The sequence below is a fragment of the Rutilus rutilus genome, assembly GCF_951802725.1.
Source record: "Rutilus rutilus genome assembly, chromosome: 18".
Classification (NCBI taxonomy): Eukaryota; Metazoa; Chordata; class Actinopteri; order Cypriniformes; family Leuciscidae; genus Rutilus; species Rutilus rutilus.
This window is the reverse complement of record NC_140231.1, coordinates 11245914-11271358: the sequence shown is the minus strand read 5'-3', so window position 1 is coordinate 11271358 and position 25445 is coordinate 11245914. Positions and strand designations below refer to the sequence as shown.

The window sequence follows — 25445 nt, the reverse complement described above, 5'->3', positions numbered from 1 at the left end:
AGTCACTGACGTAACTCGTAGTGACTGACTGAAAGGGAACACAGTTTTTCAAGTTCAAATCCACCGAGTTTAATCTACTAACTCTCCTGACAGCTTTGTCGGACAAAAATGGCAGATTCGGTGGATGGCGGATTATGATTGGTCAGATCGCCTGTCAATCAAACTCCCTGCGAAGGGTGAATTAGCTCTTGTTTCCGGAAGTCAGTCTCAAGTTCCGCCTTCTCGATGACGTTAAAGACGACAAGCGATGATTGGTCAAGAAGCAACATAGTCTGACATGTTTCTTGCCTGTGACAAAACAGCAATCTAATCTGACACAGTGACTATCGTAACAGAAAAAAATATTGTGTAGTCTGAACCTGGCATTAAAGTCCAAGTCCATTCATCTGAATGAATGAGGGCAACACATTAGCCTACATAACCAGAACACCCTTGTTGACAGATGTGATACTGAAAGCCTGTGATTCTATCTGGAACGGACACTCATTTGCATTACAGTCACACAAGGCTCCGCACTTATTTGATGTGCACGCTTTGATGCCATCGACATAGCGCACGTCAACACCCAGTGAGCTCTGCAGAGCACTGCAACCTCGCCAAAGAACATGACGCCCTAAAAAGACTCACCACTGAGAGATTTAAATGCATCTTTGTTGCAAAATCGCTATGAATAATGAAAGTCAGAGCAAGAGGGTGAACAATTGTTAGAGAGACGTCAACGGATTGCATTCCTTTCCCTTTTTTACCTGAGGAGAGAAATAAAGAACAAATAAAGAGCCGGAATTGCTCATACGGGAGACTTTTTGGTTAACCTGTATGCTAGTGTTTCATTCGCAGGGAAAATATTCACAGAGTAAATTAGCAGGGTTAATTGGTGTCCAAATCGATTTGGATTTCTGTGTAATTGCATTCAGTAAGTCGGCAAAATGCCACTACTGAAAAATGACATTTTCAAAACATACCACCTTTGCAATGCAAATAATGTTTCTAATGCTGTCTGTTTTACCTGTTAAACATTTACTGTTTAACCTATATTTCAGGCAGCAGCAGTCACTTCACAGCAACCTAGTGTGGATGATACTACACCGTGCCAATTTGTATAAACTATATGAGTTGCTTTGCATGTATGGTGAAGGAAAGATGCTGCCAATAAGAAATTGTGTATCCAAGCAGAAAAATGTCTAAGATGACGTGACACATGCAAAGCTAGGTGTCAGTGTTTCCATGGAAATGAATTTGGTCTGAATCCTGTTCAGATTAAGAAGCAGCATTTAAATATGCTGAGGGATTACAACATTTAATTCCATGCCAATCCACTCTCGGTTTAATCTAATGGAGAATGTGTGATCATAAATAATGCATAGTTGTAGGTTAGTATCACTTTCTTCATCCTGTGATTTTATGAAGGCCACAGAAGAGAAGATATTAAAGTATAATAAAAAAGATTCAAACTTCAAAATGTCCTCTTTTCAAATTTTGGCTCATTGGGAAAAAATGTGCCTCTAGTTTATAGTTTCTATAGTTTAGCCAAACTCCAAAGCGTACATGTACATACAATTCCCTGCAGTTTCCAGCTGAAATTAACATTAGAGGCAGTAAAATACCATACATTTTTGTTCCTTTTTAAACAAATAGTGTTTTAAAAAAAACATGTGCTAGAGCATTGACCTTTTAGCACCACTCGTTGGACATTTGAATTTCTGAACTGCCGCGATATGTAAAACAACCAACGTGATCAAATGTTGCCAGATTCATCTGTTTCGAGAGAGAGAGAGAGAGAGAGAGAGAGAGAGAGAGAGAGAGAGAGAGAGAGAGAGAGAGAGAGAGAGAGAGAGAGAGAGATGTTTCAGACAGTGCTCAAACACCTTATTTATTCCTCTTTCAAGTTTACTTGCGCTTGAAAGAACACATTCTCTCTGTTATGTCGTAAGTGAACAGTTGAGAAAGAAACTGGATGTGTGTCAGTATATTCGTTCCATGCATTAGGTCTTAAAGTGACAGCAACCTAATATTCCTGCTGTTGTCTGTGTCATTAATGTTAAAAAACAAAACAAACAACAAAAAAAAACATCATCACCTACCATTTTTGAAAGAAAAGAGGATAGTGAGGAGAGCAGTCAGGAGGAAAAAGATGACGACTGCTCCAAACTCCCAACGCAGGGTAATCCAATGTTGTTTTGTCCGTCCCAAATTAAATAGAAAGTTTATTTAAGAACAAGTGCTGCTTCTTTGTATCTTGGTGTCAGGTAAATTGTTTTCTCAAAGAGAAGATAAGAAGTTGCACCCTCTCGAATTCAACCTAAAACATGGGAAGCCTATTTCGCTTGGATCACAAGTGATAGCCATATCCCTGCTGTAGCCCATGTGTACCCTCAGATGCGTATCGATGGAATTGCCTCTCGGCTTGCTGGAGGCTCCATCTCGAGATCTGATCGAGTTCCTCAAAGTCGGAGAAGCCGCCCTTAGATCATCTATCATAGGAACGTGGCATTTCTCAGGAGTGCAGGGAGAAATGGAAAGAATGTGAAGAACACAGGGAAGTGGTGGAGACTGAGATGTTTGTTCCGTTTAAAGGAATAGTTCATCTAAATGAATTTAGAAGCGACATTTAGAAGTCAGATATTTTCTAATATTTGCGATAGTCCTTGGTAAAACAGTAAATCAGTGTGTTTATCCAGGTAACTGAAACTGGCGCTACTTTCATGTCTCTCATATCACACTGTGCACTCATTCTCTCTTGTTCCACACGAACAAAACTGTTGTCATCTTGATTATGTTGTCTTAGCAGAATTTGTAAGATAATATACAGATAAGACTATGAAATAGTTTTGACTTTAATACATTTTTCATGTCCATGCATTTATTTATTTTGTAAGGTTAACGTCATCTCAAACCTATGGAAGCTTGTTTCCGCCACAGAATAAAAAAATAAAAAGGTAAATGAGACTTTTTTTCTCACAATTGCGAGTTTACATCTTGCAATTCAACTTTTTATATCAGAATTGCTTGATATAAAATCACAATTGCGAGTTATAAAGTCATAATTGCGTCATGTAAAGTCCCAATTGTGAGTTTTAAAGTCAGAATTGTGGGATATAAACTTACAATTGCGAGAAATAAACTCGCTATTCGTACTTTTTTTCTCGTAAAAACACGAATTGCATGTTTATATCTCGCAATTCTGACTTTAAACACACAATTGGGAGATATAAAGTAAGAATTGCATGATATAAAGTCGCAATTGCGTGTTATAAAGTCAGAATTGTGAGAAATAAACGTGCAAATCTGAAGAAAAAAGTCAGTCTTTTTTTCTTATAATTGGCCTTTATTACTCGTTTATATCTCACAATTCTGAGAAAAGATGTATTTTATGGCTGCTGTATTTTAAGACCATGGCTGCCGAAATCATTTTTCAGAGAATAACAATGGAAATCTTAGCCTGTTCTTCACAAAAAGCTTTCAGTTGACTTGAAATAGTGTACGAGTCATATGGACCACTTTTATGACACTTTTATTGTGCTTTTTTGTCCAGCTTTTTAACCATGGTCCCTAGCCATTTTTACTATACAGAAAAGGGCAGAATCAACATTCTTCAAAATGTCTTCTTTCTTGTTTCACGGAAGACAGAAAGGCATACAATAAATTATGACATTAATTTCATTTTTGGGGTAAACTGTCCCTTTAATTTAAGAAATACAACGCTTGTGGTGAAATAGCTGCAAAACGCACATTATGCAACACTTTCAAAGTGAACTGGGCTGCGTTCTCCGATAACGTTGTCTCTTAGCGCGCTACGAAGACTCAAAAGGTACACCTTAACTACAGGTATACCTTTCCTACGTGTGTTCTCCGAACTATACCTTAGGATGTTGCTTAAGGTAAACCTTCTTAAGTTCTTAACTTAGCAGGTGCTGTCCATGGTGGAGGCGCTGAATAGGTTGATATCGATGCCTCGATGATCGATTGTGCGCTCTTTCCTTCACAGCGGTATAGGTAAAGTATTGAGAAAACAATGTTCTTTATAAAGAAGCGTTTTAGAAATAGTACAAACTGCATTTATCGGGGCTCATTGAAATATGTACATGCAGAAATAAATATGAGTATGTGTTTATAATTTAGCAAGTGTGCAATCCCAAACCCTTACGGCCATAAGTGTGTTAATGTTCTCCACAACGTATGCTGATTATCCACCAGCCATGTAGTTGACATACACTAACTGGCTCCGCGGACGGCGCCGTCTTTGATTTAAAACAAGTACTCGCTGTCTTGCTGCCATAGCTATAAAGTTTGTGTAAACTCATCTTTCTTTATATAGACTCCTTTTCTGTCAAATGGTTCGCCAGCTGATGTGCCTTGGGATAGTAATTAAAAAAGCTAACAACCATTAGTGTATGGAAACTTTATTATTGAAAACACTTCCATACACTGGGTGTAGGCTATAACAACTTAAGTATTTTATGTGTAAAATTTTAAAGTAAAGTAAAAATGTAATTTTAATACTAAATCAGATTTTATATTAAATGTTCATATAAAATTGTCTATGTGTAATTAAACTGCGATGTAAAAAAGCTTTTTGCGTAGTGGTGGCCACTAGCGGTATGAACCGTCAGCAGCGATAAGGTATAGCTAAGAGCGCTCCAGACCAACCTTACGAACGTATGACTTACAGAAGGTATACTTAACTAAGAAGGTTTCGGAAACCACGTATTAACGATAAGGTACTTCTTAAGGTACAACTTAAGAACGACGTAGCGTTAAGGTAGTTTCGGAGAACGCAGCCCTGTCCAGTGAGTGGCGCTTAAAGCACGTTCAGTTTTATCAGAAACAGATGAATTTGAATCTGGGAAAGTGTCTTTGTTATTGTACGTATTGCAGAAGTTCATGAAATGTCCAATGACTGGAGCTAAAACGTTAATGCTCTGTCGCGTTTGGAAATACGTATCATATATCTTACTCTAAACCTAACCAATAGGGTGACAGCAAACGTGCAAACGTGACATAAAAAAATTTCTGAAGCACATCACAATTACAGTGCTGTACCAGGTGAGCTACCGAGAAAGTTTACTACATCAGACCAATCATTATATAGAGCTGGATATGTGATGAAAACATCAAAAATTATTCATTTACAAATCATGCACTATGGTAAAAGTGTAAGGAAACATGCACATCGATAATCTCCCACAGTAATTAAAAAAGTTGGCGTTTTACTGATTCTACTGTTCAGTTCAGCTGGAAACTGCAGTAAATTGTATGTAAGCTATAGGTATGTTTTTGGAGTTTTGTTTTAATTAGCCAGGTGAATAAACATGAGGGATTCATCTGATCTGACCCATATATAGTAGATGAGTGAGGCTTCATTAATGCTTCCCCAGAGCACCATCACCACCAATCACTGTCAGCCCTCATAGATTTCCTATAGAGTTCATATCACTTTGGACTGTACTGATCCGTCTCAGGCTGCCTATAGAAGCGCTAAATCAAGTGATTGCAGAACACACATTTTTTATATCAAAGAACTGGGAACATATTTTGCAAAGTCAACAGAGCTCTGCTAGGCTTTTATCTGAAAGCCTCACAGAAGTTCAATCTTCTTACCGACACTCCATGATCATCTGGATTTTGAAGTAGACTGACCATCAGCTGTGCACAGATTTAAAGTCTATTTTCAAACCTGATGCAAATTATTGCTGAGTGACCAAGCTCAAGCCAGCAGGTGAGCTTGGTCTCGCTCGAGTCTCTCAAACTGCATAAAGCAATCATGTGGACTTTGAGTGACAAGGCCGCTGATGAGACACAATGTCCTGCTTGTGTTCGGATGTGGTCTGCAGTCCTCCATTCTCGGGCGGAAAGAACATTGACTAAGGTGTCCGCTCGCCAAAGACACGAACGATAAGGTCTTTCTCCCCTTTCGATCTAGGACGGACGATCAAGATCTTTTAAAATTCTGTGGGTGGCAAATTTACAGCTCTCTCACCACACTGCAGGCAGCTTTATTGAATCAGGGCACGAGGAGATTGAATAGCCTTGTTTTCAAGGAACAACATTAAAGAGGAGTGTCCACTTCAAGGTCTTTAAAAGATTCCTCCACACACTAGGGGGTGTAACTCAGTGGCTGTCAACTAAATGCTTTCATCTTTTTATTTCTGGGTCATTCAGCGTGCCCTGCGAAGGTGAATACACCAAGTGTGTCTACTGTATACTGATATGGATCAGACTAACAATGCCATGATAAATGTTTCATTTGGTTTAGGTCACCCAAAAGATCTAAAACCTGAATAGAATATGACTTGGTCCACAATTCGTGCAAGGGTGCAGGTCTTATTTGATATATTATTATATATACCTGTTCAAAAGTTTGAATGTTTTTGAAAGAAGTCTCTAATGCTCACCAAGGCTGCATTTATTTGATCAAAATACAGTAAAAACAGCAATATTGTGAAATATTATTACAATTTAAAATATTTTACATGTTTTATTTTTCTAAAATATCATTCAAATATGCTGATCTGGTGCTCAAGAAACTTGTATCTTAGTTGTTCAATATTTTTGTGGAAACAGTGATTATTTTTTTTATTTTATTTTTTATTCAGGATTCTCTGATGAATGTAAAGTTCCAAAGAACAGTATTTATTTGAAATAGAAATCTTGATAACTATTTATTTGAAGCCTTTACATATAATGCATTATATACACTCACCTAAAGGATTATTAGGAACACCTGTTCAATTTCTCATTAATGCAATTATCTAATCAACCAATCAATTGGCAGTTGCTTCAATGCATTTAGGGGTGTGGTCCTGGTCAAGACAATCTCCTGAACTCCAAAGGTGATTTAAGCAATTTTGAGCGTGGCAAAGGTTGTTGGTGCCAGACGGGCCGGTCTGAGTATTTCACAATCTGCTCAGTTACTGGGATTTTCACGCACAACCATTTCTAGGGTTTACAAAGAATGGTGTGAAAAGGGAAAAACATCCAGTATGCGGCAGTCCTGTGGGCGAAAATGCCTTGTTGATGCTAGAGGTCAGAGGAGAATGGGCCGACTGATTCAAGCTGATAGAAGAGCAACTTTGACTGAAATAACCACTCGTTACAACCGAGGTATGCAGCAAAGCATTTGTGAAGCCACAACACGCACAACCTTGAGGCGGATGGGCTACAACAGCAGAAGACCCCACCGGGTACCACTCATCTCCACTACAAATAGGAAAAAGAGGCTACAATTTGCACAAGCTCACCAAAATTGGACAGTTGAAGACTGGAAAAATGTTGCCTGGTCTGATGCGTCTCGATTTCTGTTGAACATTCAGATGGTAGAGTCAGAATTTGGCGTAAACAGAATGAGAACATGGATCCATCATGCCTTGTTACCACTGTGCAGGCTGGTGGTGGTGGTGTAATGGTGTGGGGGATGTTTTCTTGGCACACTTTAGGCCCCTTAGTGCCAATTGGGCATTGTTTAAATGCCACGGCCTACCTGAGCATTGTTTCTGACCATGTCCATCCCTTTATGACCACCATGTACCCATCCGCTGATGGCTACTTCCAGCAGGATAATGCACCATGTCACAAAGCTCGAATCATTTCAAATTGGTTTCTTGAACATGACAATGAGTTCACTGTACTAAAATGGCCCCCACAGTCACCAGATCTCAACCCAATAGAGCATCTTTGGGATGTGGTGGAACGGGAGCTTCGTGCCCTGGATGTGCATCCCACAAATCTCCATCAACTGCAAGATGCTATCCTATCAATATGGGCCAACATTTCTAAAGAATGCTTTCAGCACCTTGTTGAATCAATGCCACGTAGAATTAAGGCAGTTCTGAAGGCGAAAGGGAGTCAAACACAGTATTAGTATGGTGTTCCTAATAATCCTTTAGGTGAGTGTATATATATATACATATTTTTTTTATGGAAAATAGTTGCACCGTTTTGTCTGAGGCAAATACAAAACTACAGTAGTGACAAAAGTGCTGTGGGAGACCACTTTAACGGCAAAAGTGCTTTCACCCCTTGAACAGTAAGTAAAACAAGTCACTATGCCCTTTGGGCCAGAAATAATAATCATAATAACAGCTACTCTTTGAATGTCACTCTTACTGTTTACTTTATATCAATGCTAGAGTGGCCACTGCAAACCTCTGTAGGTTTAAAACTGCCTGGTGCTTTTATTACCGGAGTTGAGAGTGGTTTAGATGGTTTCAGATGGAAACAGAGGACAGTTAAAGCGTACTACATCACATACAAACATCACTGTAAATAAAGCAGAGATTATTGGAGTACGTTTTACAAGCAAATACTATTTCAGTCTTTCTACTTAAAAATTTCACATTTAATTCAATGTGTTACTTGCTGTTCCTTTGTAATTATTTGTGAGTAAAAAAAAAATATTTCCAAGTAAATCCTACCAACATTTGCAAACACTATTTACATCGCCTTTGTTACACATTACATGGAGTAACTATAGTAATAACTATAAATTATGCACAATTACATGCTACTAACCCTAAACTAAACCCTAATTCTAACCCTAACCCTATAGTAAGTAGTTAATAATTATAACTCAGTACTTAATTGTATAACTACACTGTAACACAGACACCTTAAAATAAAGTGTAACCAGCCTGAGACCTAGGGGATATTTGGGTTGGCAGCAAAGGACACAAGGCAGTGAAACACTGTGAACCTTACCTGTGAAACAATCAAAGTTCCCTTGTCACATCAGTTTACTTCTGAGCTGGCACCTAGCCCAGACATCAACATAGTGTCGGCCCAGATCCAGGCCACATCTGGTATATGTGGATTCAATGCGTACCAGATGTGAGCCGGATCAGGGCCGACACTATTTTGATGTCTGGCAGGAGAAAACTAGTCTCTATAGTGAGCTTCACAAGAGCACTTAGGTGCCATCTACGGTGGAATCTATTGGTGTTCCCAAGAAAAAAAAGGGGATGTGTCTGTTTTCAGTTAATTATTTAATAAAACATTTGGTAACACTTTAGTTTAGGGTCTGATTCTCACTATTAACTAGTTGCTTATTAGCATGCATATTATTAGGATATTGGCTGTTTATTAGTACTTAAAGCACATATTAATGCCTTATTCTGCACGACCTTTTTCTACATCCCTAATCCTACCAAATTCCTACCCAATACCTAACTGTAACAACTACTTTACTTACTATTAATAAGCAGTAATTTGGAGTTTAATGACGCAAAAGTCATAGTTAATAGTTAGTTAGTAGTGAGAATTGGACCCTAATCTAAAATGTGACGAACACTTACAAAAGTGTAACACACATTTTTTTTCAGTGTAGGATGCACGTAGTCATGTTTTATATTTGTGAACAAATCCCTGTTTCCTGTTTCTAACGTAAAAACTACACCGTTTTTTTTGTTTTTTTTTTACCAATCGAGTGAATAATTCAAAGACTTCTCCAGAAATGTGGCACAAAAATAATGTACCTTAACGTGGCATATCTGGTATATAGAAATTAAGATAAAGTTACATCTAAAATAGGCATTGGAATGAGTTTTGAGATACTTTTTAAGCCCTGCCAAAATTAGATCTGAATACAGAAGCAGATAATGTTGTCACAGATACAAAAAGATAATGGCTTTGCTGCATATCTAGATATTATAAAAAACATTTTGCATCATTTAGAATCATTTTAATGTATTTCAATAAAAAAATTTAATAGCCCACCACTTGTGACAGGCTCACAGAGAATAATTTCTCAAGGTTTTCCAGGTTGGTCTCAACACATAGGGGTCAACTGCTTCTTCCCCCGGGAGTCTCCCATCGGCTTTGATCCACATTTCAAAGGCATTCTGACCTACCCCAGCTCCTCTAACCTACCTATCAATTTTTTTTTTTGTGCTTTTCATAATGCATTATCTTTTTCAGAGGTACAAACAAAGACTTGATCAATGGAATTGTATTCTGCAAGAGACAAAAAGGCATTGCGCTTTACCCTCTGTGCTTCTGTTTGTCCATAGAGACAGGCTAACGGCCCCGCCTGCTAATGTTGGCCTGTGATAGAACAAAAGAAGTCAGTTGCATCACTCTCTTATTTTTGACTAGAGGGAGAGTGCAAGAGCATGTCATTATAGTAACATCTAAGAGAAAAAAAATAACTCAGAGTACACAAGCATAAAAATAAGGTTAACATTTTAAGGAAGGTGTTAAATAATGCTAATGCTAGCATAATGTGAGGTTTAATAGTTCTGTCAGGGTTCTGTCACGTCAGTCTGGTTTCTTGTTTCCTTGGTTTCTTGTTTTTCGTTTCTTGAGCCCTGACACTCATACGGTCTTGTCACTGTTAGCGTGAAGTGTGTTTATATTGTCCATGTGCTTTATTGTTGTCTTGTGCTGTGTAGCACATGGCTCATGTTTTTCATTAGATGCATGCTTTCATGTTGTCCTGTTTTCTCTTGTGCTATGTATCACATGGCTCGTGTTTTTCAAAGGCTGTGTGCTTTCATGTTGTCATTTTCTGTGTGAACACACAGTCGGAAAGAGCCCTCATTGGCTGCGTGTTTGTTTCTTGTTTGAGCACATGGCTTGTGTGATTGTGTTCACTTTAGGCTCGTTTGAGATGAGCAAAATCTGTACAAAACCGATCAACGCTGATCACCGCGAAATTCATGCCGGTTAGAAATGTGTTCGAGTGTGGGTCGCCTTGCTCTTGCTGACGGCACAGCTTAATGCTTATTTGTTAAAATGTTTTTTTTTTATTGTTCTCTTTTAAAATGTTTGATTTTGAAACTGTGATATGTTTTAATGTGTATAAATGATGCGGGAATATTCCCAAACTCTCAGAAAGTGCTATCTCTCTATGGGATATGTTGTCATTAAAAAAAAACCTAAACTATGCCTATATTAAAGGCAGGGTAGGCAGGTTTTTTCTAAAAACCTTTTTCCCAAATTTGTTTAAACTGTCTTTATATACAATGCATAATTAAAATGTAAGTACTCTGAAAAGGAGAGTATAAAAATCGAGTGTCTGTAGTCCTCTCAGGGCTGCAATAAACACAGCTACTTATTTCCATTCGGAACGAATGAAATGATTAGCTGGGCGACTGTCACTCTCCCTCGCTACCATGGCTACCACCCCTGCTGCTACAGGAGCTGCCTAAAGCAAGAAGTCAGACGAGAGTCAATATCGGCGTGGCTTTCCAGCGGTGGCGACAACTGAGGGACCTCAAGGGTCATAATGATAAAGTTAGGTATTTTATTACATGTGATTCTGACATGATGTCACTACATGCACTGCGCTCCTCTCTGCTCGGCGCTGACAAACGCGTCCTCCAGCTTAGCGGTCGGCATCGCGCGTTCATGTGTTTTGGGGGCGTGGCTTTGGAAGGAGCCCAGAAGGGAGGGGGTTGGAGTGAATGGAATAAGTAGCTGTGTTTATTGCAGCCCTGAGAGAACTACAGACACTCAATTTTTAAGGGGGTCGCACAACGGACGCGCAGCTCAGCGCCGTGCCGCGCAGCACCACGTCTTTTAGATTCGAACACATTATTCTCTATGAGAGTACACACCGTGTTCAAAATCCTGCCGCGCCACAGAGCGCCATTTACATAGTTTTATATTAAATTTACATTTATGTGTCTCAAATCGTAGTTAAAGTATATACGGACTTCACCCTGTGCTGCAATATACATTTAGTTTTATATTTATTACAGAAATCAGAAAATTGCTGATGTTATCGGATTTTCAGGTGAGAGTTGTCCTAGACATGGCGCGGCGTGGCGCTGAGCTGCGCGTCCGGTGTGCGACCCCCTTTATACTCTCCTTTTCAGAGTACTTACATTTTAATTATGTATTGGTATATAAAGACAGTTTAAACAAATTTGGGGAAAAGTTTTTTAGAAAAAACCTGCCTACCCTGCCTTTAAACAAAAAATTGAGGGGAAACTTATTTTGAATGGAATGAAATAAATAACAAGTACTTTGGGTGTCTTGTTCATCATATTTATTTTCATATAAAAGCAAAAAAATACTTAAATTAAATTACATCCAAATTACATAGCAACACAGTGCATGAATGTGAATCCCACAATATCTGCCTTTGATCTTGTAGGTTTCTGATCCACTACGAAAAGTGAGAACTGTCCATCTTGGTTGCACTTTTTTCACTCCTCTTCTCACTGCAGCCCCGTACTCTCGCCTAAGGGTACGTTTACACTACAACGAAATGCTTAAATCAGAAAAGTTTTTCCTTTGAGTTTTCCGTGTACAGACGGAAACGATCTTGTCAAAACGATCCTAATTCACACGAATCCGCGAAAACGACTAACAACGCTGTATTCTGCTGCCAGGCCATTAGATGGCGCTGAAACACTATAGACTGAATACGTAATATGCATGTGCATGACATCATCGCCTTCAGATATTCATGTTTTTGTTGTTTACACGGAGACCGTTTTCAAAAACGTGCAATTTGAAACCCATTTTCAAAAGTTTGCGTTTTCATGCTGTTGTCGTGTAAACGAATGGCCAAAACGCATAAAAAAGTTTTTAGTTGAAATCCGTGTCGTGTAAATAGTCCCTAAATGTCAGGCTAGTTGCATCTCAAACGAGCCTTTTGTGTTGTTTGGTGTGAGCACATGACTTGTCATGTTTGTTTCTATGTGCCATGTGCTCTCCTGTCTATTGTCTTAACCCTGCCCTTCTTGTTCCCTGATTATTGGTTCATTTGCCCCACCTAAATTCCCTGTTTCCCTCCTGTTTTCCTTCCCTAGTTATTCTCCGTGTTCTCAGTCCTGTTGTAGATTGCAGATTCAGTTCAAAATTATTCAGGTCTGGAAAATTTTATCACAAATGATTTGGTTCTCAAGTTGTATGGCTTCAAAACACTTGAAATGTAAACACAAGTTATGTGGACTACTGTTATGACATCTTTATTGTGCTTTTACATACTTTTTGAAATTTGAAAGCATCAGTTGTAATTTATTACCTTTGCATGGTGAAAATAAACCAGTTTATTATTAAAAATGTATCCTTTTGTGTTAACAAAAGAAAGTCAAGTTTTTAATGACTTGAAGGTATGTAAATGATGACAAAATTTCATTGTTCCGTGGTTTGGCACAATAAATTTAACACTGAATGACATGGAATTCTAGTATCCATGTGATAAAGGATTCAAACTGCTGCCATTAAAAGTGGAGTGCTGTTGAATAATCTATCTGATATTTTATTTGTTCTTTAAATCTCAAAAGATACTTAACAAGCCACTAGCAGCCTATTACAGTGTGTAAGACATTTATGAAATGTCCTGCCAAAACTAATGGATCCTATACCGTCCATTCTCCACAGAGTTTCAATATCAGAGAAACTCTAATCTCCCTATTCTTCTCAGATTAAATTAATTACTTTGCATTTGTATAAGAAAAGAAGAGAATATATTTGGTAATCCGAGTTATATGATGAGTAAACAAACTTTTCAAACTCTCTGCAATTGCATTTTACAGAGGTGTGTACCTGGACATGAACGTTAATTTGTGTCCGAAATTAAACAATTGACATATAAACAGACGTTGTAAGCCGTCTGATCTCCCTGAGGATTGTTCATTTGCACTGCATCTGGTCTGCCATTATGACAAACACCCTTGACATTCCACCCATAACAGTTGTTCTGAAACTCGAATGCTACACTGGGCTGTTCTCATTTCCATTTAGCTTCCAAACAATTAATTACTTTTGTCAGGGGAGTAAAATCTGTAACATTTCCCTTTTGCTCCCACGCCTGACCTTTTCATGCTGCTGCTGAGTGGGATATTTTTTTCAAAAACCATTGGCGAAAAAATGAATGAAACTGCTATGAATGAAAAAGCACTAAATCCAGCAATGCGGCGCCTGAGCTCTTTAGATGCAAATCGGACCAATTCATTCCGAATAAAGTCAACAAGCTTCTGGAAAGAACTATTGTTTTGTATGCTATTTCTCTATCTCTCAATCTGTCTTTTTCTCTTTCAGGCAAACACAATTGACAAAAACCAATCAGACTCTATTGAAAGTGCTGTACTTTCTTCTGCTTATAAAACTAATATCTTATGCAACTTTCTCTGGGGAAGTGGACACACTATGATTTTAACGCAGAGGAAACCTGGAAGCACTGACATATTAAATTGTGTTTACAAATGCAAATAAACCAATTGTATTAAACCTGCCATAAGAAATATATCTTTGTATCATTATGCTTCAAAATTCATCAAAGACATGATCTGATGTAGTAAAATGCAGTGCTGGGGAAAGTTACTTTTAAAAGTAATGCATATTGCGTTATTCCCTAAAAAATAAACTAACTGCATTACTTAGTTACTTTTTATAGAAAGTAATGTTATGTCACTTTTGCATTTCTTTTTCTCACCTGGGGTTTAAAACAAAAAGTTTTATTTTGGCAAATGTAAAGGCCCTTTCACACCAAAAGTCAAATTAATAACCCTCAGGCTGAAGAAAATGCAAAATCACTTGCATTGCTTGTGTTGTCAACATTGATACTAAGAGTTTTTTTAGTTGTTTTTTTTATCAGCATGTTAGAATTATTTCTGAAGGCTCATGTGTCATATCAAATAAATGCAGCCTTGGTGAGCAAACTTTCAAAAACTTCTGACCTCAGACTTTAAAACAATAGTGTATGCTCTTACATATTCAGATGAAGCCATATGCATACAGTGTTGCTGATATTATGATTTTTCTATTACATTTTAATTATAAGGAAGTTTACTGTAATTGCATTTGTCCCAGTTGAGCTGTGATTCAGCTACTTAATATAAAAGACATTCAAAACCAAAATGCATTTACATTAAACAATACTAGTTAATACTATTATTAAGCTGAATCTTTTTGCAATATGTGATCTGTTTTTCCAGGAAGAGAAAGACTGTACGTGTAAATGCATATTTCTGTAAACATTCTTTTTGTCAGGTTTTAGAAGCATATGGACATGGACTAAAAGCCATAAAACGCTCATTTTGATTTCATGAGAACTTTATAGATAAGGAGAGACAGAACAGAATTACTCCAGTGTTCATATAGTGCCAGAGTAGTGGTTTATGATGTAGGCTTAAAAAAATTGATATCCTTTTGTGAACTTTCAAATAACCTCGAGTGCTTTTACTGGCTGACATAATTCAGTCAGTTGTCTCTATTTCACCCTCCCTGGTCTGTCCAAATTGTCTTTTCTAATGCACTGCCAGCTTAAGACCAGAAAGGTTGTTCCATCTAGCTTCACACTGCCTTGTACTCTTAAAAACAGGGGTTCCGAAAAAGGTGTTTTTGCAGTGATGCTATAAGAACCATTTTTGGTTTCCCAAAGAACCTTTCAATGAACAGTTCTTGTGAAGAGCTATAATGAACCTATAATGAACCTTTTTGTGGGATGGAAAGGTTCCATGGATGTTAAAGGTTCTTCATGTAACCATACATATCAATAAAGAAGCCCGAAACGCCCATTTAGCGATCATATCTTCACTAGAGGCTCTGATCTTTAATTATTTTCTTATATCAGGGCTTTTTGTACTGCCGTTTCCACTACATTCATTTTTATTCATTATTAATTCAGGGCAGGGCATATTTTTTTGGGGCTTCAGATGACCCATACCATATGAACCCTGCTAAATAAGCTTTAAAAAGATCATATCAGCTTGCATAAAGCTAATTAGTGATTTGTAAGAGCTATTAAATGTTCAACTACTGTGTCCAGAGAGTTTACAGTATATGTAAAGGCAGCACATGAGCATTTTCGAAGTACCGCATTGATGACTGCACTGTAAAAAGAGCTTTATGAGATGTTGTGTGTGCGCTTCTTATCTAGCCCTGTAGGGGAGGGCTTTAGAGGTTGTGAATGTGCAGCAGCTCCAGCCTCAGTGTTATTTTCAGTTTATGGATGGCGTTGAGGTGCCACAGTGGCAGCTCATGTTTGTCGGCAGGTTGAAAATGGTGCTGCATTCTATTAACCCAAGTACGCCATTGCTTAATGTGTCAGGTCTAGCAAATGATGTTTTTATCCTCGTGGGCCCTGGAAAAGCCTGTAGCTTTGGCACAGCATGTTGGATTTGTTCACTTTTTATTGTGTTGGAGTCATTCTTTTCCAGCTTACGTTAGCTTTTTACTGGGAGAAAAATATGGAGCGCAGTGCCATACAGGAACAGGAGGACAAATGCAAGGGAAGCACATAGAAAGTTCTCATTTTTCATTTGAAATCAGGGCTAAATTCAATTTGCATGCAATTCACAAGCTGTTAATTTTGATTCAAATTTATTTTGGTATGCATTTTTAGGAGTGTCCATTTACTCAAAGTGCAAATAGCCCGCTTTGTTGGCAGAGGCTGACGTCTGGTTGACAAAATGACAGAAGATGCTGGATTGTTGACAGCGGCAATAGTGTAGGGGTAAGGTGCATGGCAGAAAGATTGGGCGCAAATCTGCTTTTTGCCGAAATCGCTCTATTCCCTTTTCCCATCACATATCCGATCGGAAAGGCAATTATTTTCAATTAAAATAATAAAATATTTGAAAAGTGGAAATAAAATGTCTAACGTGTGTTCATTAATAAAGTGTTTATCGGTTAGGGGTAGGTGTCTAGAAGGCTTTATTGTCCCATAAGGCGGCATCCATTTAATAATTCATTTACACTCTTTTGCATACAGTTTAATTTACAAAGTGCAAATAGTATGTTTCATCTGCAAACAGTATAGCATTGCCACACGTATTGCAAAGAAAATGCTATTTGTACATGGTAAATAGAATCTATCTCTATTTCCACTTAGTGTAAATAGCATATTGCTAAGAAAATGCTGCTATTTTACCCTTTTTTTTTACGTCTCATAACAGTTGTTCCATAATGAATCACTAGTCGCACTGCATGTTTTTAATTAACTAACAGGAACTGGCTCATAACAGTCATTTTTTTTCATGAATCAGACTGATTTGTTTTATGTTTTATCATGTTTTTGATTTAGTAAAAAGGACAGGCTCATAACAGTGATTTGTTCATGATTCAGACTACACTGACTACTCTGGTCACACTGAATGTTTTTGATTCACTAAAACGAACTGACTCATCAAGTCATTAAGTATATTTTTGATTCTAAGAAAAAGAGTGTTCTAAAGTGCCATTTGTACATTGATGCTGTTTTTCTCATTTCTCACATTCCCATTCACTAAACTGAATCAAATGAATACAAATATGATATCACTTAGCTGCTTAAAATAAGCACAGACCATATCAGGATCTTTCGAATCAAGACTATGGTCATTCAGAAAGTTTTGTTCTTTTGAGTTCCTTTCAATCGGATCATAAGCCATCTGAATGATTCAAAAACAAATCACACCGAGTTCAAGCAGAAACATACATGTGGCAGTGAAATGATGCATGGCTTTACTGAAACAGTCTGACTGAACACTCAATATGGCAAAACTTTCTTCCCGTACTCAGAGCTCAAAGTACTGACACGGAGGGCAGGCCTCCAGGGAAAGGACAGGGACATCATCACATCATCACTTGGTCATTTAGAGACTCTCCACACCAGCTTTTGAACTGACACTTATTGTTTCCCCCCAAGAGTTCAATTAATTCTGGTGTGAGTATCAGCCGCAGGCCAAGATGGCTGCAATGTGAGCGTGCGAGCGTGCGAGTCCTCTGGAGCTCACTGATTCATGTTCACGGTTGACCCGTGCCTCACAGAAAACCCTTGTGACAGGCTGTTGGTGGGGCCGTTACAAAATGGCAGAGTTAGTCATGACACGCATTTCCATAATAGCTTCGGAGGGTGTCAACGAGGCGGCGCTTGAATGAGAGCAGGCAGCACAAGCTAACAGTTGTATTGATATAAATAGAGCTGCCAGAATCAGAGGATCTATGAGGAACACTCTGAAATCCTGTAGCCTAATTGTGTGTGTGTTTTTTTTTTGCCTCAAAAGAAATATGAAGATGCAATTGCATTTCTTTTTGTTTCATGCATGTTAGTGTCCAACCCTCCCACCCCCCATTAGAGTCTTCTCGTACTCTGATAACTGAACCCATGGGATGCATAGAACAATGCTGCTCAAACAGCCCCGGGTCTGAAAAAGCCAATATAATCGTATTAGTATCGGTGTGGTTGTAAAGAAGTCTCTTATGCTCACTGCTTTTATTTGATCAAAAATGCAGTAAAAAACAGGAATAGCACTAATTTAAAACAACAATGTTCCATAACATATTTTAAAATGTAATTTATTCATGTGATGGCAAAGGTGAATTGTCAGCAGCCAAAATTCCAATCTTCAGTGTCACATGATCCTTCAGAAATCATTCTAATATGCTGATTTTGTGCACAAGAAACATTTCAAACATGTTTTGATTATGATCAATGTTGAAAAAAGTTGTGCTGCTTAATATTTTATTAGTAATATTGACACATTTGTTAATCAGTGCATTTAACAATTAGTTAGTCTTTCTTGGACAAAATGTCTGTCCTTTTCTGATTTCCACTATATGAGATTGTGGGTATTGCAATCTGGTCATTTTAGCACAGAGCAGTCTTCAAAATATTCCTAAAGATTTGTACATCTCTAACGTTCATGTGTAAAATGGGTTACGTGTTAAGAGCTGTTTAGAAAAGTGTCTATCCAAACATAAATACATACAAAAATGTATGTGTACACTTCACCACTTGAACACTGTGGGGACCAAACTGAAATCTCAGCATTGACTGAGCACAGAGACGTGTACAAATATTATAAAATCACCTCTGAGATGTAAAACATGCCTCATTAGTCCTGAAATGGGCATTCACTGCCAAATAGCTATGAAATTAAGACATTAAGACTTCTGCATGGTACTATATTAATCAAATTAAAATGATATAATGCTAATTACATTTTGTCTAGAGAATGAATATTGTGTGGAAAGAGACAAGGACGTGCAATCTCAATTTCTAACGCATTCTCCCGTGATGTCAGCATTGATATGCACTGTCCTTTGGCATCTGAGGACACTAAATATTTAATTCCGTTCCAGCCCTGACACATCGGGCATCCTGCAATCTGAGGTGACATAAATCAGCAAAACATCCAGCTGCTCATCTGCATCTGCACTCTTCACAGACCTGATCTCCACAGGTCCCTTGAGAGCCCAATGCCCTTCACACCATCTTACTCCAGCCTAACACTCCTTTTACAGGAAGGCTAAGAATCTTGACGAAAACGAGAAGCATGAGTTGAACGTATCACCCCACATAAACATCACATTTCATCTGCATAAATCTGCATTGCAAAATCATTTTAGTCACAGTTAGGGATCAGGCCCCAGGCATGCACTGTGAAAATGTTTTGTCAGGTAACCTAAATATATGCTTCCTGTGGTAACATCTAAATGAAGGGGTTTAATCTGAGTACAAATTTTGTTTAATATGACGGAATCAATCAGACTGCGTCCCGGATGGGACGGTTAACTAAAATGAAGTCATTAACATTCTTTGTGTGGTGGAATTTAATTATCATCGATGCTCAACAAGTATAAAATATTACCCGTCACTGAAATATATCAAAAACAACAGAGCAGAGGAGGACTGTTGAGGCAGGCAAGAGGCAAACAATTCTTGTGAGACAAGTAAAGAGCTCTGTTGCAAAAAATAAAGAAATACATTTATTTTATTTTTTACCTCAGTTCAATGTCTTCATACACTACTGGTCAAAAGTTTGGCATACATAAGACAGTCCAGTTCACAGTGACAGAATGCACGAAGCAGTCTATGTCCCAAAAATGGCCAAATATTACAAAGTACATACTTTTGAGTGTGTAGCAGAAGAGAAGGCGGTTTCATTTTATTTTGATGGTTCCTTTAACACATTCGGTTGACTATAAGTAATGTTGCACCTACATATCTACAAACTGTCATTAGAGTGTTAGTAGAGTATTAGTAGACTGGTAGGGTTAGAATAAGAATGTTGACGTATTTGCAAAGTTACTTATAGTCAACAGAATGTTCAAAAGGGACCAATCAAAATAAAGTGTTACATAGAAGGCAATTTTTGGGACATACTGCTATGGACAGCTTTGTGCATATTGTCACCATAAACTGGCCTGTCAATCATCCTGTCGTGTCCTCATAAACACACTCCACATTCCAGCTCATTTAATGTACGCACATACAAAAATAAATGTAATTATTGAAATAAAGTTATGTACTTCCACAACAATCTTATGGAAAATGTTTTCCAGTCCAAATGTTTTTTGCAAACATTCCTATGCATCCATCTGTACCAATCATGGAAGGATATAAATCCTATAAATAACCATACAAATGTTACTTGAAAGTTAGGAGAGTTTGTTTACAGAGGGCGTTGTGCCGCTGGGTGGGTTTGGGGTCCTGTGACAGTTCTGCCCTCGGGCCCCTCCTTTGATCGGGCCCTGCTGTACATCCAATTAATCAGAACTCAAAGCACAGTAGGAGACATTTTAAAAGATCAGTAAACACATGATGTGAGAGAAGGCAGTTGGCCTCAGAGAGCTGACTCTACGTGCGAAAACCTTAACAGATCGACCACTAAGAGGAGAATGAAAGCAGCTTGGCTGAAGCTCAGAAAATACACAGAAGTGAGCAGAAATAACGGCTCTCCATCATAGTGATCCGCCAATTCTAAGTCTGTTCAAAGAATCGATGCCCAGCAGCAGTAATGAAGTCCAGAGTAAAAGACTGAACTTACTATAGTGAAGTTCATAACTTTGAGGATCCAGATGGTGAGAGCGAGGTTGACCACTATGAGGATCATGAGGAGGAGGACAAAGAAGTAAAGGCAACGTTTCCGCCAGCCGTAGATCCCCACTTTATACAGTTGCGGTTTTTCAGTACTCTGGACATTGTTCCTATGAGGGCACTGTTCCTGGGTCATCTGGAAGAAGACACAAATAAAACGTTAATTGAAGATTTTGTTAGAGGCATTGAGAGGAACAATATACATAAAAATCTTAAAATACCCTCACATGTATTCAAGGTGTAAGCAAAATACATTACTTTTTACTTTAAATTAAACTTTTAAAAATTGAAACTTTTATTGGAAGAAATGGTGAAAAAATATATTTTTAAACCATATGAAACCAACATGAATACACATTACATTACAAAATAAGTGGAAGTACCTGGCATATATATGTGTTTTAAAGAAGATTTTGAAAAGATTTATATGTCATTGACCCTATTGTTTTAAATATAGATGGAGGAGTAAATGTGTACAGTAAAGACACTGCAATGCAGAACTATGGAAAATAATGCTTTGAGAGACAGTGCCTTTGGGATAGTCACTTTTGCCATATTTATAATGAAATCATTCACTCAGACAACCATGTACACTGGTTACAAAATAAATGGAGGTCAATAAAGGGAAATCAGTGGGCTGGAAGTCAATCTCTGCTCAGCCAGCATGGAAACACTGACTGTGGGATATTCTGATATGAGTTTGACCCAGTCAGTGTAAAAGTTTGCTTTTTTAAAAATAAAAATTAAATGTGTTTTTTTGCACTGCCCTCTAAAACCTACATTTTATCTCTAGGCAACAAATTTCTACCAGTTTCACATGAGTAAGTGACAGTAGGTGACTGATTCAGAACACAGAAGGGTGAAGAATAATCAGTAATACAGCAAGGGTCCAGTTTTTTATGTATAAAATTTTTTAAGTAATATGGAATTATATTGGATTAATCTGTTTTACATGAGGTATTCACATATGTTAGAAACTTACAGGTGTGACTCTCAAACCGTCCTGCATCCGAAATCGAATATTTCCTTACTAAATAGTATGCGAAAAACATTATGCAAAAAGAGTAGTACGTTCAAATACACCGTTTTGGAAAAATGGTAATCTACTATTTCCAGTGAGATTCTGGAGTGCACACTTTACTATCCCACTATACTATAGAGGTTTTATGGCCAAACCACAGAAAAGAGCATTTATCTCTTCTGGTTCCATCGTCCTCAAGTCATTGTTTTATTTGTATTTATTTTTATGGGTTTTTGGTTAAATGCTTGAAATAAGGTCTGTGGTTAACACAAGCTCAAGAACATTCCATTGATTATCTCTAATGAATATAAAATTATAATATATATTATATAAAATTGTTTGTAGCTCCATCCAATGTTGATGATAGCGTTATTTTACATACAGTATGTATCTGTTTACATATGCTATGCTTGTTTCTGCTTCTTCTTCACGTCTTTTGATCAGGAGATTCAGTACTCTTTCAGAAGATGTGTCATAGCGCCCCCTACCGTATAACAGTGGAAACACAGAAAGCCCGAAATTTCCGTCAATGGCGGGGAAAGAGTTAAGTAATGTTACGTTATTTTTACATAATTTCTTCTAACCTGGCCTGGGCTTGCTTGTTGACATGAAACTTGCAGCCTTGTCTGTGTTGTCTTTGTTTCATGTTTCTATGTTTGTCTTGTGTTTGAGCACATGGCTGGGTCTTGGTCTGTGTTTGCCTTGTGTTCCTTGTTTCCTGTTACCACGCCCCCTTGTTTAGTCCACGTCTTGCCCTCATTTCACTAATTGTGCTCACCTGATCCTCATGTGCTCTGGTCCCTTCATATCGTGCCTCTTTCCCTCATGTCTTTGCTGGTTTGTTTTGTGTATGTACTTTGTGGTGTTTTCTGGTTCGTGCTGTGAAATTATCCTAGCGCTTGCGCTTTTTTTTTTTTTAATCCTATTCCCAGTATCAGTTTAGTTTTGGTTCTCTTTATTGTTGCTATCTTGTCTTGAGTCTCGTCTTTTATGTTTTTCTGTGTGTCCCTGCCCTGTATCCTGAGTTCCCTGGCCACTGACTCTTAACTGCCTGACTGGTGCAGCTATCTAACCCCTGTGTCAAGCCTCTGGTTCTGTGAGCCGCTACCTGGTGCTACATCTGAGATCTACATCAAGCTACGTGTTCCTTGTGTTCCTGCCTGGTCTTTCCTTCAGAGCTGCCTCTATTGTACTCGCGTCATCGCCATCTTACTGACGTCTCAGTGGTCATCCATCCTGTCTGTCATCTGCCCTGCCCACCTTTTTTAACTGTGCTTCACGCTTCACTCTCCCTGCTGTCTCAAGTCTTCCGTCTTGTTAATAAAAACCCTTGTCTGCTCATTTGCGTCTGGGTCCTATCTCTTGCAGAACTGTGACAAATGTAATATGTCTTGAGTATTCACTCAGTGTTTTAACCACTGAAAGACATCAACAAAACAGCTTGTAAACAATATCATGACATTCACCTCAGAAAAGAACATAGATTAATAACCTTATTCGAGTTATTGTTATAATCATGACCACCTAGACCAGGGTTTCTCAAACTCGGCCACTGTCCTGCACAGTTTAGCTCCAACCCTGATCAAACACACCTAGCTGTGAGTTTCTAGTGAAAACATTGATTAGCTTGCTCAGGTGTGTTTGATCAGGGCTGGAGCTAAACTGTACAGGACAGTGGCCATCCAGGACCGAGTTTGAGAAACCCTGACCTAGACCAAGACAAGATTAAAGCTTTGAGGGGTTGAGACCAACACAAAGCAGGGCGAGACCGAGTCAAGACCAAAACCAGACCAACACCCTTCAAATTTGTCTAAATGATCCACATTTACTGATATTTTGTGTCATGTGGTGTAACGCCAAATTAATAACATATAGTATTGTGATTCCACCTTGAATGTGTGTACACTTAAACATTATATATATATATAGAAAAGTAGATTTCTTCAATATATATATATATATATATATATATATATTGAAGAAATCTACTTTTCTTCAATGCAAAGTATTTCAAATTTCAAACAACAGCACAAATAAATGCAATAGTATAAAGAGAGCTATGAAATAAACATGGCTTTAAGTTTTTCAGGTGGGTACAGGTTATTATTCAGGTAAGAAATACTACAGAAATTAAAGTAATCAAATGTATAGACTTCATTGTAAAAAATAAATACAGATTGATGTTTACAATTCAAGTCAAGAGTAGAGAGACATTTTCTGTCTTTTGTTCTTAGATTAACATAACAAACAGCAACAGGAATATTAGACTACTGTCACTTTAAGAGTTTTTGCTTGGATCCAATATACTGTTACATAACATATGTTATCGTTCTCAACTACTTTTATTTACATTTACATTTATTCATTTAGCAGATGCTTTTATCCAAAGCAACTTACAAATGAGAACAATAGAAGCAGTTAAACTAATAATAGGACACCAATATGCAACTTCCCAGTTGAATCTATTGCAGTATGTGTATTATTATTATTATTATTATTATTATTATTATTGTATATATATTTTTTAAAGATAATAGATATAGAATAGAAGATAAAGTGTTAGTATTAATGGATCAAGTGTTGCCGAAAAGGATGCATCTTCAGCCGTCTCTTGAAAATGGCTACGGACTCAGCCACTCTGGTTGAGTTAGGCAGATCCATTCCACCAGCAGGGAACAGTCAAGGTAAAGGTCGGAGAAAGAGATTTTGTACCTCTTTGAGATGGCACCGGCGTTCACTTGCTCAGCGCAAGTTTCTGGATGACACGTAAGTCTGAAGTTTGAGTTTAGCAGAGCCAGTGGTTGTTCTGTAGGCAAAAGTCAGTGACTTGAATTTAATGCGAGCGGCAACTGGCAACCAGTGCAAGTTTATGAGGAAAGGTGTGACGTGTGCTCTCTTTGGCTTGTTAAAGACCACTCTAGCTGCAGCATTCTGGATCAGATGCAGATATCTGACAGTGCAAGCTGGAAGACCTGCCAAGAGAGCATTACAATAGTCCAGTCTGGATAGAACAAGAGCTTGGACAAGGATTTATGCTCCGATAGGAAGGGCCTGATCCTCCTAATGTTGTATAAGGCAAATATGCAGGACCGGGCAGTTCTAGCAATGTGGTCTGTGAAGTTCAATTGATCATCAATCACAACTCAAGGTTCCTGTCTGACCTTGATGGATTTAAAATAGTATTAAGAACTATATTATTTACGTTCCAAAACCGATTGTGTTTAAATGAATACTCGCCAAGACGACCATTTTTACATAATTGTGTATGTATTTGACCGTTTAAGTGCAGTAAGCCACTCATTTTGGTACTTGCGACTCACAGTGGCGGCTTGTGCGCTCCACTTATATTAGATTATGCCGAACTACTTAAGCTTTCATTTTTATGCATTTCATTCTTTTAACTTCTTCAGCTTACAGTTGTATAATCCTGTCAGAAATTAAAAGGCCTGCTCCCGCATTCAAGTCTTTGTACTGCATGCGTGAATTGCATTTGTAATATATATTTTTTAACAAATTAACACATCACACAATGCAATTACAGCAATGCAGAAACTGTATTTGTTCCAGTCCAGTTTAACCTTGATGTTGAATGTTCAGTGTAGTAATAAAACTAGATTAAGAATTACATAATCATCTGGAAGCTCAATTACATTTCTGCAAAATGTCCTTGGCATG

At 37.9% G+C, this 25445-nt stretch overlaps 1 protein-coding gene across 2 annotated transcripts in view; it reads right to left on the bottom strand.

Annotated features, from left to right (window-relative positions):
- The window catches only part of sgcd (sarcoglycan, delta (dystrophin-associated glycoprotein)), a 207337-nt gene that overhangs the window by 67121 nt on the left and 114771 nt on the right, over positions 1-25445 (bottom strand). For both annotated transcript variants that reach the window (XM_084388062.1, XM_084388061.1), the window contains exon 2: positions 20700-20885. In XM_084388062.1, coding sequence (XP_084244188.1) covers positions 20700-20885 — 186 coding nt within the window. The remainder of the gene's footprint in view (positions 1-20699; positions 20886-25445) is intronic.